The sequence below is a fragment of the Gobio gobio genome, assembly GCF_949357685.1.
Source record: "Gobio gobio genome assembly, chromosome: 12".
Classification (NCBI taxonomy): Eukaryota; Metazoa; Chordata; class Actinopteri; order Cypriniformes; family Gobionidae; genus Gobio; species Gobio gobio.
The window spans coordinates 53,433,404-53,445,466 of record NC_137105.1 but is presented as its reverse complement, the minus strand read 5'-3'; the positions used below and the strand labels follow the sequence as shown (position 1 = coordinate 53,445,466).

The 12,063-nt window shown below is 49.1% G+C and overlaps 1 protein-coding gene across 2 annotated transcripts in view; it reads right to left on the bottom strand.

The window, feature by feature from the left end:
* akirin2 (akirin 2) overlaps window positions 1-11,421 on the bottom strand; it is an 11,713-nt gene extending 292 nt beyond the window's left edge. Inside the window, exons 1-6 of one of the 2 annotated variants that reach the window (XM_079830427.1) lie at window positions 10,951-11,402; window positions 9,875-9,986; window positions 8,653-8,678; window positions 4,141-4,293; window positions 456-527; window positions 1-360 (exon numbers count right to left, since the gene is read on the bottom strand). The exon at window positions 1-360 is cut by the window's left edge and continues 292 nt beyond it. In XM_079830427.1, the coding sequence (XP_079686553.1) occupies window positions 350-360; window positions 456-527; window positions 4,141-4,293; window positions 8,653-8,678; window positions 9,875-9,986; window positions 10,951-11,134 (558 nt within the window). In that variant the 5' untranslated portion in view covers window positions 11,135-11,402 and the 3' untranslated portion in view covers window positions 1-349. Of the gene's footprint in view, window positions 361-455; window positions 528-4,140; window positions 4,294-8,652; window positions 8,679-9,854; window positions 9,987-10,950 lie in introns of both variants that reach the window. The other variant, XM_079830428.1, reaches the window with a different exon arrangement.
* Window positions 11,422-12,063: the final 642 nt, after the last annotated feature.

Here is a 12,063-nt window from a genome sequence, read left to right as displayed (position 1 = left end):
TGCAGGGGAGAGAAGGCATTGTACAAAACTCAAAGGATGAAATGACAGGTGACTGTATAAAAGGCATCGTCAAAGCCTAATAAATATCCAGGGTTCAGTAAGAGACACACGAGCCACTGATTTGAGTAATAGTTGCGGAGGTCCATATATGGGCGTTGAGGCGCCGGCAGGAAGCAGTGGCTGCTGCGGAGAGAGAGAGAGAGTGGGAACGCACTGACAGAACCTGACACCAGCTCTGAGTCCAGCGGGGAAAGAGGCCATTGCCACTGCTGGAGATCCAGCCGGAGCCGCTCTGAGCGTCAGAGATCCACTGGACCACAGGACACGACCACGCCCACGGCACGGCCGCTCAGGACACATCTGCACAACACAACAACATCAGCATCAGCATCAGCATCATCATCATCAGCATCATCAGACTCAAGCGTTCAGAAGAGAACTGAGGATATACGTACAGCTGGCCGGCTGCTCTCCAAACCGCCTCATCAGCTGGTCATGGGTGAACTTCACGAAAGCATCGTACTGTTCTGGAACACAACACACAACTCATCAAACACACACCAGACACAAGCCTCAAAATTCACCACGCGTTTGATTGACAGGCGACCTGGGGCTGGGTTCACGAAAATCTTCTTAAGAAAGAAGTTAAGAAAATTCTTGAAAAATTCCAACCGAAAGTAACATACACGACCGCTACTGAAAACGCACCAGTGCGCGCACACACCTGAGTGACAGCTCGTCAGTAAATGCGCGCTCTGTGAGGCCATGGGTGCGTCTCAACAGTTCTCTAGTTCAGTAGTCAGGGCACTGATCAAGCATTGATCGGTCTGTGTGTGAGACGCACGCCATGAATGAATAACAGTTCGTCCGTAAAGCCTTGTTTATACTCGATGCGTCCGCACCATGGTCCGAACGAACAAGCGTGAGGGTGCGCGCGGCAAAAATGACGTCATCTCAGAGTGTCGGACTCGGAGTCACAGACGAAAGGAAACAAAGCGCGCTCTGTGCAGCCGTGCACATTTTACTTTCGGTTTTGAATTAGCGCCAATTCGGCTGCGGGTTGCTTGAATTGTGGGTTCATATATTATTTTATATGAAAAACACAACAACAAAAATGACAAACTCCCTTAAATAGGCGCTTTTACGTTTCGCTTTGAAACCAAATCTTGCGCGATCATCTCAGTCAGCTCCTCACTCTACGATGAATGAGATCTGAGGAATGACTCCTGCTGAGACTCACGGTCGGGTCATGCTTTAGTAAGCAGACACAAGTTCAGTTTTAATTTGCATTGTCTGTTTTCTAACTGAACTAAATTATTTTATTAGGATAAAAAAATAATAATGAAAAAAAAAGACTGTGGGGCGGTGCCACGGTGGGAAAGTGATGTAAGCGGTGTTGAGCCTGAACACCGGTAACTCCGGCAACACCGACTATCGTAGCAAGCCTAATTCGCCAACATGTCACTTGTGTGTTACAAACAGAAACTGGAGAACTGAGGGAAGAGCTGAGATACGCTGAAGGGAATGAAGAGCCGCTCTCCTGCTCAAGTGTAGATGTGAGTGTTTGTTCAGCTCAGCTTCTCACGTGTTGGGTCGGATGAGAACCAAACAGACTAACTTGTGACAAAGCCGAAATACTTATTTTTGTAGCCTAAAGAAGAACATGCATGCACTTTAGGAATTAAATACTATCAGTTCTGTATAGGATGATCAATTTTATTTGACCTTAAAATGACATTGACTTCATTTGATTTAAAAAGCACCTGCTGTAGCATCTCAGTTTTTTTCGTTGCACGAAAACATTTTGGAACAATGATATACTTTGGTTTTATTTAATTTCACTGGTGAAGACTTTTTTCTTTACACTGAATTTAAAAACAAATGCTGATTTAAGGAACATCTTTGTTTGGATTGCAGAATATGCAGTTGCTGCCTTTAATTTCACTTAAGTTCAACCCAATTCAATTTCCTGTTTTGGCCAAAAGCACCGATTTGGCCTGTTAAATACCAAATAAACATCTTGTTCATGTATACTTTCATTCTTTATCGGAATTGGCCATGTAAAATCATGATCGGTGCATCACTACCTAAGAAGTTCTGAAATATTTTCTTAAGTACATCTTAATGTTTTACTTAAGAAGAAAATGAAAGGTGTTTTCTGGTGTTACTTTATTTAAAGGTCTTACTAAAGACTCGCTGAATGAAAAACTCCTCAAAGCCGGTCTTTCTGCGCTTCCTGCAGATTACTGTAGATATCATCATAAGTGTGCGGACTAGGGCTGGCCGATAAAACCATAACGATATGCATCGCGATAGATGCGTAATCAATATCAATAAAAAATGAGTTTGATAAAACGTTTGAAAAAAATGTTTTCTTCGTCTGAAGAAACCAGAGGTTGGGAAGCAAGTTTGGTTGCATGAACAAAGGCACTGGCTCTCTGGTAACCAAGCAACGGAGGGAGTGACAGGCTGACACATCTAAACGATATCAGTTACACAGAAATAACGGAGGCACTGCACCTTAATGTGAGAGATTAAGTGTTTATATTTTAATTATTTGAGTGTTTTCATGGTTGTGTTGACATTTCTGCCTTTATAACTGAGTGGATTATAATCAGAGGAAGGTTACGTTTAAAATAAACATGTTTAAATATAATATATTTTTCTCCTGGTCCTTATTTTAAATAGGTCATAAAACATATCAATAATTATCGATATCGACCGATATGAAACACTTATAATCATGATACAGTTTTCACATCGCCCAGCCCGAGTGCAGACTGTTTTCATCTTGACGGGAGTTAATCACTCTTTACTTTAATAAACCGTGTCTGTAAAATCATTATTTTATAAGAGCCATTTATCAAGAACGCTGCTCGGGTACCAAAGATCGCCGTTAGATCTACACCATCATAAGAATGAGGAGAATAAGAAGAATGTCGAGTGCACGCAGAGGGTATGCCGTACCCTACGCCGTAGCCTGACGCGCACCTCTCCAAAAATGTAACAACGCGTCAATTCTACGCGGACCGCAAGCGCTGTGATTGGTCTGCCAGAACCCTTCCCTCAGGTCAATAAATAAATAAAAAATCTGCGATAGGAGTGTGTGTGTGTGTGTGTCCAGAAATTGGATGATAGTTCCTTACGTCTGCTATAACACACTATTTTGCAGTCCAGCGATTCTTTATGGTAGTAAATAAATACATAGATCCGCTGAGTATAGTTTATTTATTTTCTCATTAAAACCAAAGATGTTAATCAGTAATTGTATATCAAGAACAGGGACACATTAGGCTATATTTCGTGAATGAAGTCTCCGCAACAACAATCGCTTGCTGAGCCACCGCTACTGAAAACAGCGGCCACGAGCTCCGCATGGTTTCACAAATGCATTCCAGCGCCAGATCGCCTTATTTAACTTTACTAATCAACTAGAGATGCTTAATTTGTATTAGATATAACAACTCAAGCTGCAAGAAAAGCCGCTCTCTCACTGCTGCTGATATTCCGACATGAATGTACAGATTCTACACATCAAGCTGCTTCTTCTTCGGCTGTTGTCTTGATTACACCAACATGCCCGAGGACACTGCCTCCTAGCGTCTGCATGTGGAATTGCACATTGACGCAGACAACAGCGCAGAAGTATAAATGCTCACGACGGCGTCGGCTACGCGCGTACACTCGACGCAGAAGTATAAATGGGGCTTTAGCAGATTAGCATCGGTGTGTGTGCTGACGTCTCTCCGCGGGTGAAACAACATTTGTTTAGTGTTGATTGATGTTAATGTGATGCTCATCAATGAACAGAAGAGATGATGTGTTCACGAGCAGCTACAGCCATCACGACTCATTAAAGAGCAGGGTGGGGTATCGGTTTATTTAGCAATTACTAATTTCGATTCCAATAGGGTAGAAACACATTCATTATTAGACTATTATTGCAAAACATTATATTGTAGCTGAACACCATGAACACAAGTCAACCGGCCAGCACCTTCTGCCTACGGCCGTGTTCATTTCCACAGCAAATCTTGATTTAGTTAGTCATATTTTAGTCACCTGGGGCCGGATTCACAAAACATTCTTAAGAATGCAATGATTGAAATGTCTCAAAGGCCTTTCACTGAGATGTCGTACCTGCTAGTTTGGCAGTGAGGATCTCGTCGTACTCTTCCCGCACCTTGTCCTCGCGCTCCTTCAGCAGACGCTCACAGATCAAGCCCACCTGCTTCAGTGTGAAGAGCGGCTGCTCCCGCCGGGACGGGGACGCGGAGCCGGAGCCAGAGACGCCTGCGGGACACAGAGAGAGTCAGAGGACACACACTGACACACACTCACTGACACACACACACACTGACACACACACTCACTGACACACACACTCACTGACACACACACACTCACTGACACACACACACTCACTGACACACACACACTCACTGACACACACACACTCACTGACACACACACACTCACTGACACACACACACTCACTGACACACACACACTCACTGACACACACACACTCACTGACACACACACACTCACTGACACACACACACTCACTGACACACACACACTCACTGACACACACACACTCACTGACACACACACACTCACTGACACACACACACTCACTGACACACACACACTCACTGACACACACACACTCACTGACACACACACACTCACTGACACACACACACTCACTGACACACACACACTCACTGACACACACACTCACTGACACACACACTCACTGACACACACACTCACTGACACACACACTCACTGACACACACACTCACTGACACACACACTCACTGACACACACACACACTGACACACACACACACTGACACACACACTCACTGACACACACACTCACTGACACACACACTCACTGACACACACACTCACTGACACACACACTCACTGACACACACACTCACTGACACACACACTCACTGACACACACACTCACTGACACACACACTCACTGACACACACACTCACTGACACACACACTCACTGACACACACACTCACTGACACACACACACTCACTCACTGACACACACACACTCACTCACTGACACACACACACTCACTGACACACACACACTCACTGACACACACACTCACTGACACACACTCACTCACTGACACACTCACACTCACTGACACACACACACTCACTGACACACACACACTCACTGACACACACACACTCACTGACACACACACTCACTGACACACACACACACACTCACTGACACACACACACACACTCACTGACACACACACACTCACTGACACACACACACTCACTGACACACACACACTCACTGACACACACACACTCAGACACACACACACTCACTGACACACACACACACTCACTGACACACACACACTCACTGACACACACACACTCACTGACACACACACACACTCACTGACACACACACACACTCACTGACACACACACACTCACTGACACACACACACTCACTGACACACACACTCACACACACACACTCACTGACACACACACTCACTGACACACACACTCACTGACACACACACACTCACTGACACACACACTCACTGACACACACACTCACTGACACACACACTCACTGACACACACACTCACTGACACACACACTCACTGACACACACACTCACTGACACACACACTCACTGACACACACACTCACTGACACACACACTCACTGACACACACACTCACTGACACACACACTCACTGACACACACACTCACTGACACACACTCACTGACACACACTCACTGACACACACTCACTGACACACACTCACTGACACACACTCACTGACACACACTCACTGACACACACTCACTGTGTGTGTGTGTACCTGTCAGTGAGGCGGCGCTGCTGCTGCTGCTGCTGCTGCTGGAGGTGTGTGTGTGTGTGTGTGTGTGTGTGTGTGTGTGTGTGTGTGTGTACCTGTCACTGAGGCGCTGCTGCTGCTGATGGAGGTGTGTGTGTGTGTGTGTGTGTGTACCTGTCACTGAGGCGCTGCTGATGGAGGTGTGTGTGTGTGTGTACCTGTCACTGAGGCGCTGCTGCTGGAGGTGTGTGTGTGTGTGTGTGTGTGTGTGTACCTGTCACTGAGGCGCTGCTGCTGCTGATGGAGGTGTGTGTGTGTGTGTGTGTGTGTGTGTGTACCTGTCACTGAGGCGCTGCTGCTGCTGATGGAGGTGTGTGTGTGTGTGTACCTGTCAGTGAGGCGCTGCTGCTGCTGATTGTGTGTGTGTGTGTGTGTGTGTGTGTGTGTACCTGTCACTGAGGCGCTGCTGCTGCTGATGGAGGTGTGTGTGTGTGTGTGTGTGTGTGTGTACCTGTCACTGAGGCGCTGCTGCTGCTGATGGAGGTGTGTGTGTGTGTGTGTGTGTGTGTGTGTGTGTACCTGTCACTGAGGCGCTGCTGCTGCTGATGGAGGTGTGTGTGTGTGTGTGTGTGTACCTGTCACTGAGGCGCTGCTGCTGCTGCTGATGGAGGTGTGTGTGTGTGTGTGTACCTGTCACTGAGGCGCTGCTGCTGCTGCTGATGGAGGTGTGTGTGTGTGTGTGTACCTGTCACTGAGGCGCTGCTGCTGCTGATGGAGGTGTGTGTGTGTGTGTACCTGTCACTGAGGCGCTGCTGCTGCTGATGGAGGTGTGTGTGTGTGTGTGTGTGTACCTGTCACTGAGGCGCTGCTGCTGATGGAGGTGTGTGTGTGTGTGTGTGTGTACCTGTCAGTGTGGCGCTGCTGCTGATGGAGGTGTGTGTGTGTGTGTGTGTGTGTGTACCTGTCAGTGTGGCGGCGCTGCTGCTGCTGATGGAGGTGTGTGTGTGTGTGTGTGTGTGTGTGTGTACCTGTCACTGAGGCGCTGCTGCTGCTGATGGAGGTGTGTGTGTGTGTGTGTGTACCTGTCACTGAGGCGCTGCTGCTGCTGCTGATGGTGTGTGTGTGTGTGTGTGTACCTGTCACTGAGGCGCTGCTGCTGCTGGTGTGTGTGTGTGTGTGTGTGTGTGTGTGTGTGTACCTGTCACTGAGGCGCTGCTGCTGCTGCTGATGGAGGTGTGTGTGTGTGTGTGTGTGTGTGTGTGTACCTGTCACTGAGGCGCTGCTGCTGCTGATGGAGGTGTGTGTGTGTGTGTCTGTCACTGAGGCGCTGCTGCTGCTGATGGAGGTGTGTGTGTGTGTGTGTGTGTGTACCTGTCACTGAGGTGCTGCTGCTGCTGATGGAGGTGTGTGTGTGTGTGTGTGTGTGTGTGTGTGTACCTGTCACTGAGGCGCTGCTGCTGCTGATGGAGGTGTGTGTATGTGTGTGTACCTGTCAGTGAGGCGCTGCTGCTGCTGCTGATGGAGGTGTGTGTGTGTGTGTGTGTGTGTGTGTGTACCTGTCACTGAGGCGCTGCTGCTGCTGATGGAGGTGTGTGTGTGTGTGTGTACCTGTCACTGAGGCGCTGCTGCTGCTGCTGATGGAGGTGTGTGTGTGTGTGTGTGTGTGTACCTGTCAGGTGAGGCGCTGCTGCTGCTGATGGAGGTGTGTGTGTGTGTGTACCTGTCAGGTGAGGCGCTGCTGCTGCTGATGGAGGTGTGTGTGTGTGTGTGTGTGTGTGTGTACCTGTCACTGAGGCGCTGCTGCTGCTGATGGAGGTGTGTGTGTGTGTGTGTACCTGTCAGTGTGGCGCTGCTGCTGCTGCTGATGGAGGTGTGTGTGTGTGTGTGTGTGTGTGTGTGTGTACCTGTCAGTGTGGCGCTGCTGCTGATGGAGGTGTGTGTGTGTGTGTGTGTGTGTGTGTACCTGTCACTGAGGTGCTGCTGCTGCTGATGGAGGTGTGTGTGTGTGTGTGTGTGTACCTGTCACTGAGGCGCTGCTGCTGCTGATGGAGGTGTGTGTGTGTGTGTGTGTGTGTGTGTGTACCTGTCACTGAGGCGCTGCTGCTGATGGAGGTGTGTGTGTGTGTGTGTGTGTGTGTGTACCCGTCACTGAGGCGCTGCTGCTGCTGCTGATGGAGGTGTGTGTGTGTGTGTGTGTGTGTGTGTACCTGTCACTGAGGCGCTGCTGCTGATGGAGGTGTGTGTGTGTGTGTGTACCTGTCAGTGTGGCGGCACTGCTGCTGATGATGGAGGTGTGTGTGTGTGTGTACCTGTCAGGTGAGGCGCTGCTGCTGCTGATGGAGGTGTGTGTGTGTGTGTGTGTGTGTGTGTACCTGTCACTGAGGCGCTGCTGCTGCTGATGGAGGTGTGCGTGTGTGTGTGTGTGTACCTGTCAGTGTGGCGCTGCTGCTGATGGAGGTGTGTGTGTGTGTGTGTGTGTGTGTGTACCTGTCAGTGTGGCGCTGCTGCTGCTGCTGATGGAGGTGTGTGTGTGTGTGTGTGTGTGTGTGTGTGTGTACCTGTCACTGAGGCGCTGCTGCTGCTGCTGATGGAGGTGTGTGTGTGTGTGTGTGTGTGTGTGTGTGTGTGTGTGTGTGTGTGTGTGTGTACCTGTCACTGAGGCGCTGCTGCTGCTGCTGATGGAGGTGTGTGTGTGTGTGTGTGTGTGTGTGTGTGTGTACCTGTCAGTGTGGCGGCGCTGCTGCTGATGGAGGTGTGTGTGTGTGTGTGTGTACCTGTCAGTGAGGCGCTGCTGCTGCTGATGGAGGTGTGTGTGTGTGTACCTGTCAGTGAGGCGCTGCTGCTGATGGAGGTGTGTGTGTGTGTGTGTGTGTGTGTGTGTACCTGTCACTGAGGCGCCGCTGCTGATGGAGGTGTGTGTGTGTGTGTGTGTGTGTGTGTGTGTGTGTACCTGTCACTGAGGCGCTGCTGCTGATGGAGGTGTGTGTGTGTGTGTGTGTGTGTGTGTGTGTACCTGTCACTGAGGCGCTGCTGCTGATGGAGGTGTGTGTGTGTGTGTGTGTGTACCTGTCACTGAGGCACTGCTGCTGCTGCTGATGGAGGTGTGTGTGTGTGTGTGTACCTGTCACTGAGGCGCTGCTGCTGCTGATGGAGGTGTGTGTGTGTGTGTGTGTGTACCTGTCACTGAGGCGCTGCTGCTGCTGATGGAGGTGTGTGTGTGTGTGTGTGTGTGTGTGTGTGTGTGTGTACCTGTCAGCGAGGCGGCGCTGCTGCTGATGGAGGTGTGTGTGTGTGTGTGTGTGTGTGTGTGTACCTGTCACTGAGGCGCTGCTGCTGCTGCTGGAGGTGTGTGTGTGTGTGTGTGTGTGTGTGTACCTGTCACTGAGGCGCTGCTGCTGCTGATGGAGGTGTGTGTGTGTGTGTGTGTGTGTGTACCTGTCACTGAGGCGCTGCTGCTGCTGATGGAGGTGTGTGTGTGTGTACCTGTCACTGAGGCGCTGCTGCTGCTGATGGAGGTGTGTGTGTGTGTGTGTGTGTACCTGTCACTGAGGCGCTGCTGCTGCTGATGGAGGTGTGTGTGTGTGTGTACCTGTCACTGAGGCGCTGCTGCTGCTGCTGATGGTGTGTGTGTGTGTGTGTGTGTGTGTGTGTACCTGTCACTGAGGCGCTGCTGCTGATGGAGGTGTGTGTGTGTGTGTGTGTGTACCTGTCACTGAGGCGCTGCTGCTGATGGAGGTGTGTGTGTGTGTACCTGTCACTGAGGCGCTGCTGCTGATGGAGGTGTGTGTGTGTGTACCTGTCACTGAGGCGCTGCTGCTGATGGAGGTGTGTGTGTGTGTACCTGTCACTGAGGCGCTGCTGCTGATGGAGGTGTGTGTGTGTGTACCTGTCACTGAGGCGCTGCTGCTGATGGAGGTGTGTGTGTGTGTACCTGTCACTGAGGCGCTGCTGCTGATGGAGGTGTGTGTGTGTGTACCTGTCACTGAGGCGCTGCTGCTGATGGAGGTGTGTGGCTGGGCCTCGAGCTCGCTCTGCTGGAAGCTGTTCTCCAGGTGTCTCCTCTTCTGCATGCGCTTGTACTCCTGCTTGATGTTGCTCAGGATTTGCTCTGGAAGAGTCAAGCAAAGCATTCAGGACCTGAGTGAGACCACTTCAGCTCCTCTGGTGTGTGTTCATGATCTCACTCGCAGACGTCTGAGCTCGACGGACTGACCCAAAGAGATCTACACCTCAGATGCTGGAGCTGGTCAGAACCAGAATCAGTCACATCACATGAGATATTAATATATACAAGTCATAAATGACTCGGATATGACAGTGGAAGATGAATATGGCACATCAGCTGATCATAAGATCTAATAATAAAGTATTAGACAGAGACCGCACACTAATGAAGACAGAGAATGAAAGCTGTGAAGCTCCGCCCTCTTCCTGAAAGGGGGCGGGATCCGCAGCTCATTTGCATTTAAAGGGACACACACAGAAACAGTGGGTTTATGCTCACCCTCAAAAAGTGGCCATTTTAACATGATATAAATGATCTGTGGGGTATTTTGAGCTGAAACTTCTCACACACACACACGCGCTTCTGGAGGCATCAGCTAATTATTCTACATCTGATAAAAAAGGGGCTTTTTAGGAGCCCTTTAAGAGCATTAACACTTCTGGAAACCAACTGTTGCACTATTCTCGTGTTTACCAACACTAGCACTAGCTGTGACTCCTCACACTGACGTTTATCAGCTAGTGCTAATGTGCTTCTCTCACTCTCACACACACACACACACACACACACAAACCAGCAGGAAAAGCCAAACCGCTGAGTTCGACATCACTTCCGGTACATGACGGAACACACACACCACACGATGATCCCAAACACACCCGTTTAAAAATAAACAAACTTAATGTGACGGTTAATAATCGGGGCAAACAACAGAAGTAGCTCGAGATCCGAGGCCTGAGAGTTATTAATCATGACCTGTCTGTGAGGAACACAGCGAGTTAGCATTTATTAGCATTAGTGCCTCCGTCCAGAGTTTGAACACTATTTCTCACACACACACACACACCTGTGGTGAGGGCTGAAGACACCCTGCCGAAGGGCGACGGCTCCATGCGCAGGTACTTCTGCGGGGACGCGCTCGAGCTCGCGCTGGACGGAGACATGGGCGCGCATCTCCTCCTCTTCGGAGACGCCTGGTTCATCAGAGGATCGAAATCCATAGTCCGTTTAAGAGTGGCTCCACAGGCCATCTTAAGCGAAAGAGTGTGTCTGATCAAAGAAACCAGCGATCTCAGGGGAAACGACTCAATCGCGTCGCTTTTATTCAAAATCCGCGTCGAGCTTCGGGTCAAAACCTTGCCTAAGTGAACACAGACGCGTGTATGCGCGGGGAAATGCCGTTATGGAGTCGATACTCCTCATGAAAGCACCGATGATCGCGGATTTTACCGAGCTCACGTCCGACGCCTCTGGAGCGAGCGCTAGCCGGCTAACAAATATGGCGAGGAAACAAAACATTTGACGACGCCGCTTCTCTGCGCATGCGCGGAGGCTTTGAGCCGACGCCGGTAGTTGTAGTTCGTGCGAGATTCCACCCCGCATTCGTTTCCCCGTCGAGACCTGATAATGAAAACTACACTACCCACAACACCCTGCTCGCTTTTCTCTCTGAGGGAAGTCGCCCATTGGTGGTTTTGGATTGTTTGTGAATTTGAAAAAAGCTCAATGTCCATTAAATACGCCTTAACTTTTCACATGATAATAACGTTTAATTGAGGTGTGAAGATTGTAAATTCAAACACTTATGTTAGGAATAAAACATGAACAGATGCAAACACATGCAGCTTTCCTTTCATTGTCTGGGCCGTTCCTTATATTTGGTATCGTTTTCATGTTTCCATAATAACATTCACCCATCTTTAACAGTTTTAAAGTATGATCATACACATAAATCAAATGTGACCCTTGACCTCAACAGCAGTCGTGCGGGTATATCTGTGCCAATAGCCATTGTATGAGTCAAATTTATACATTTTTCTTTTATGCCAGAAATCATTAGGATGTTAAGATCATGTTCCATGAAGATATTTAGTAAATGTCCTAAGGTAAATATATCATAAATGTATTATTAGTAGTAATATGCGTTGCTAAGGATGAGATGTTCTCAATATTTACCTCA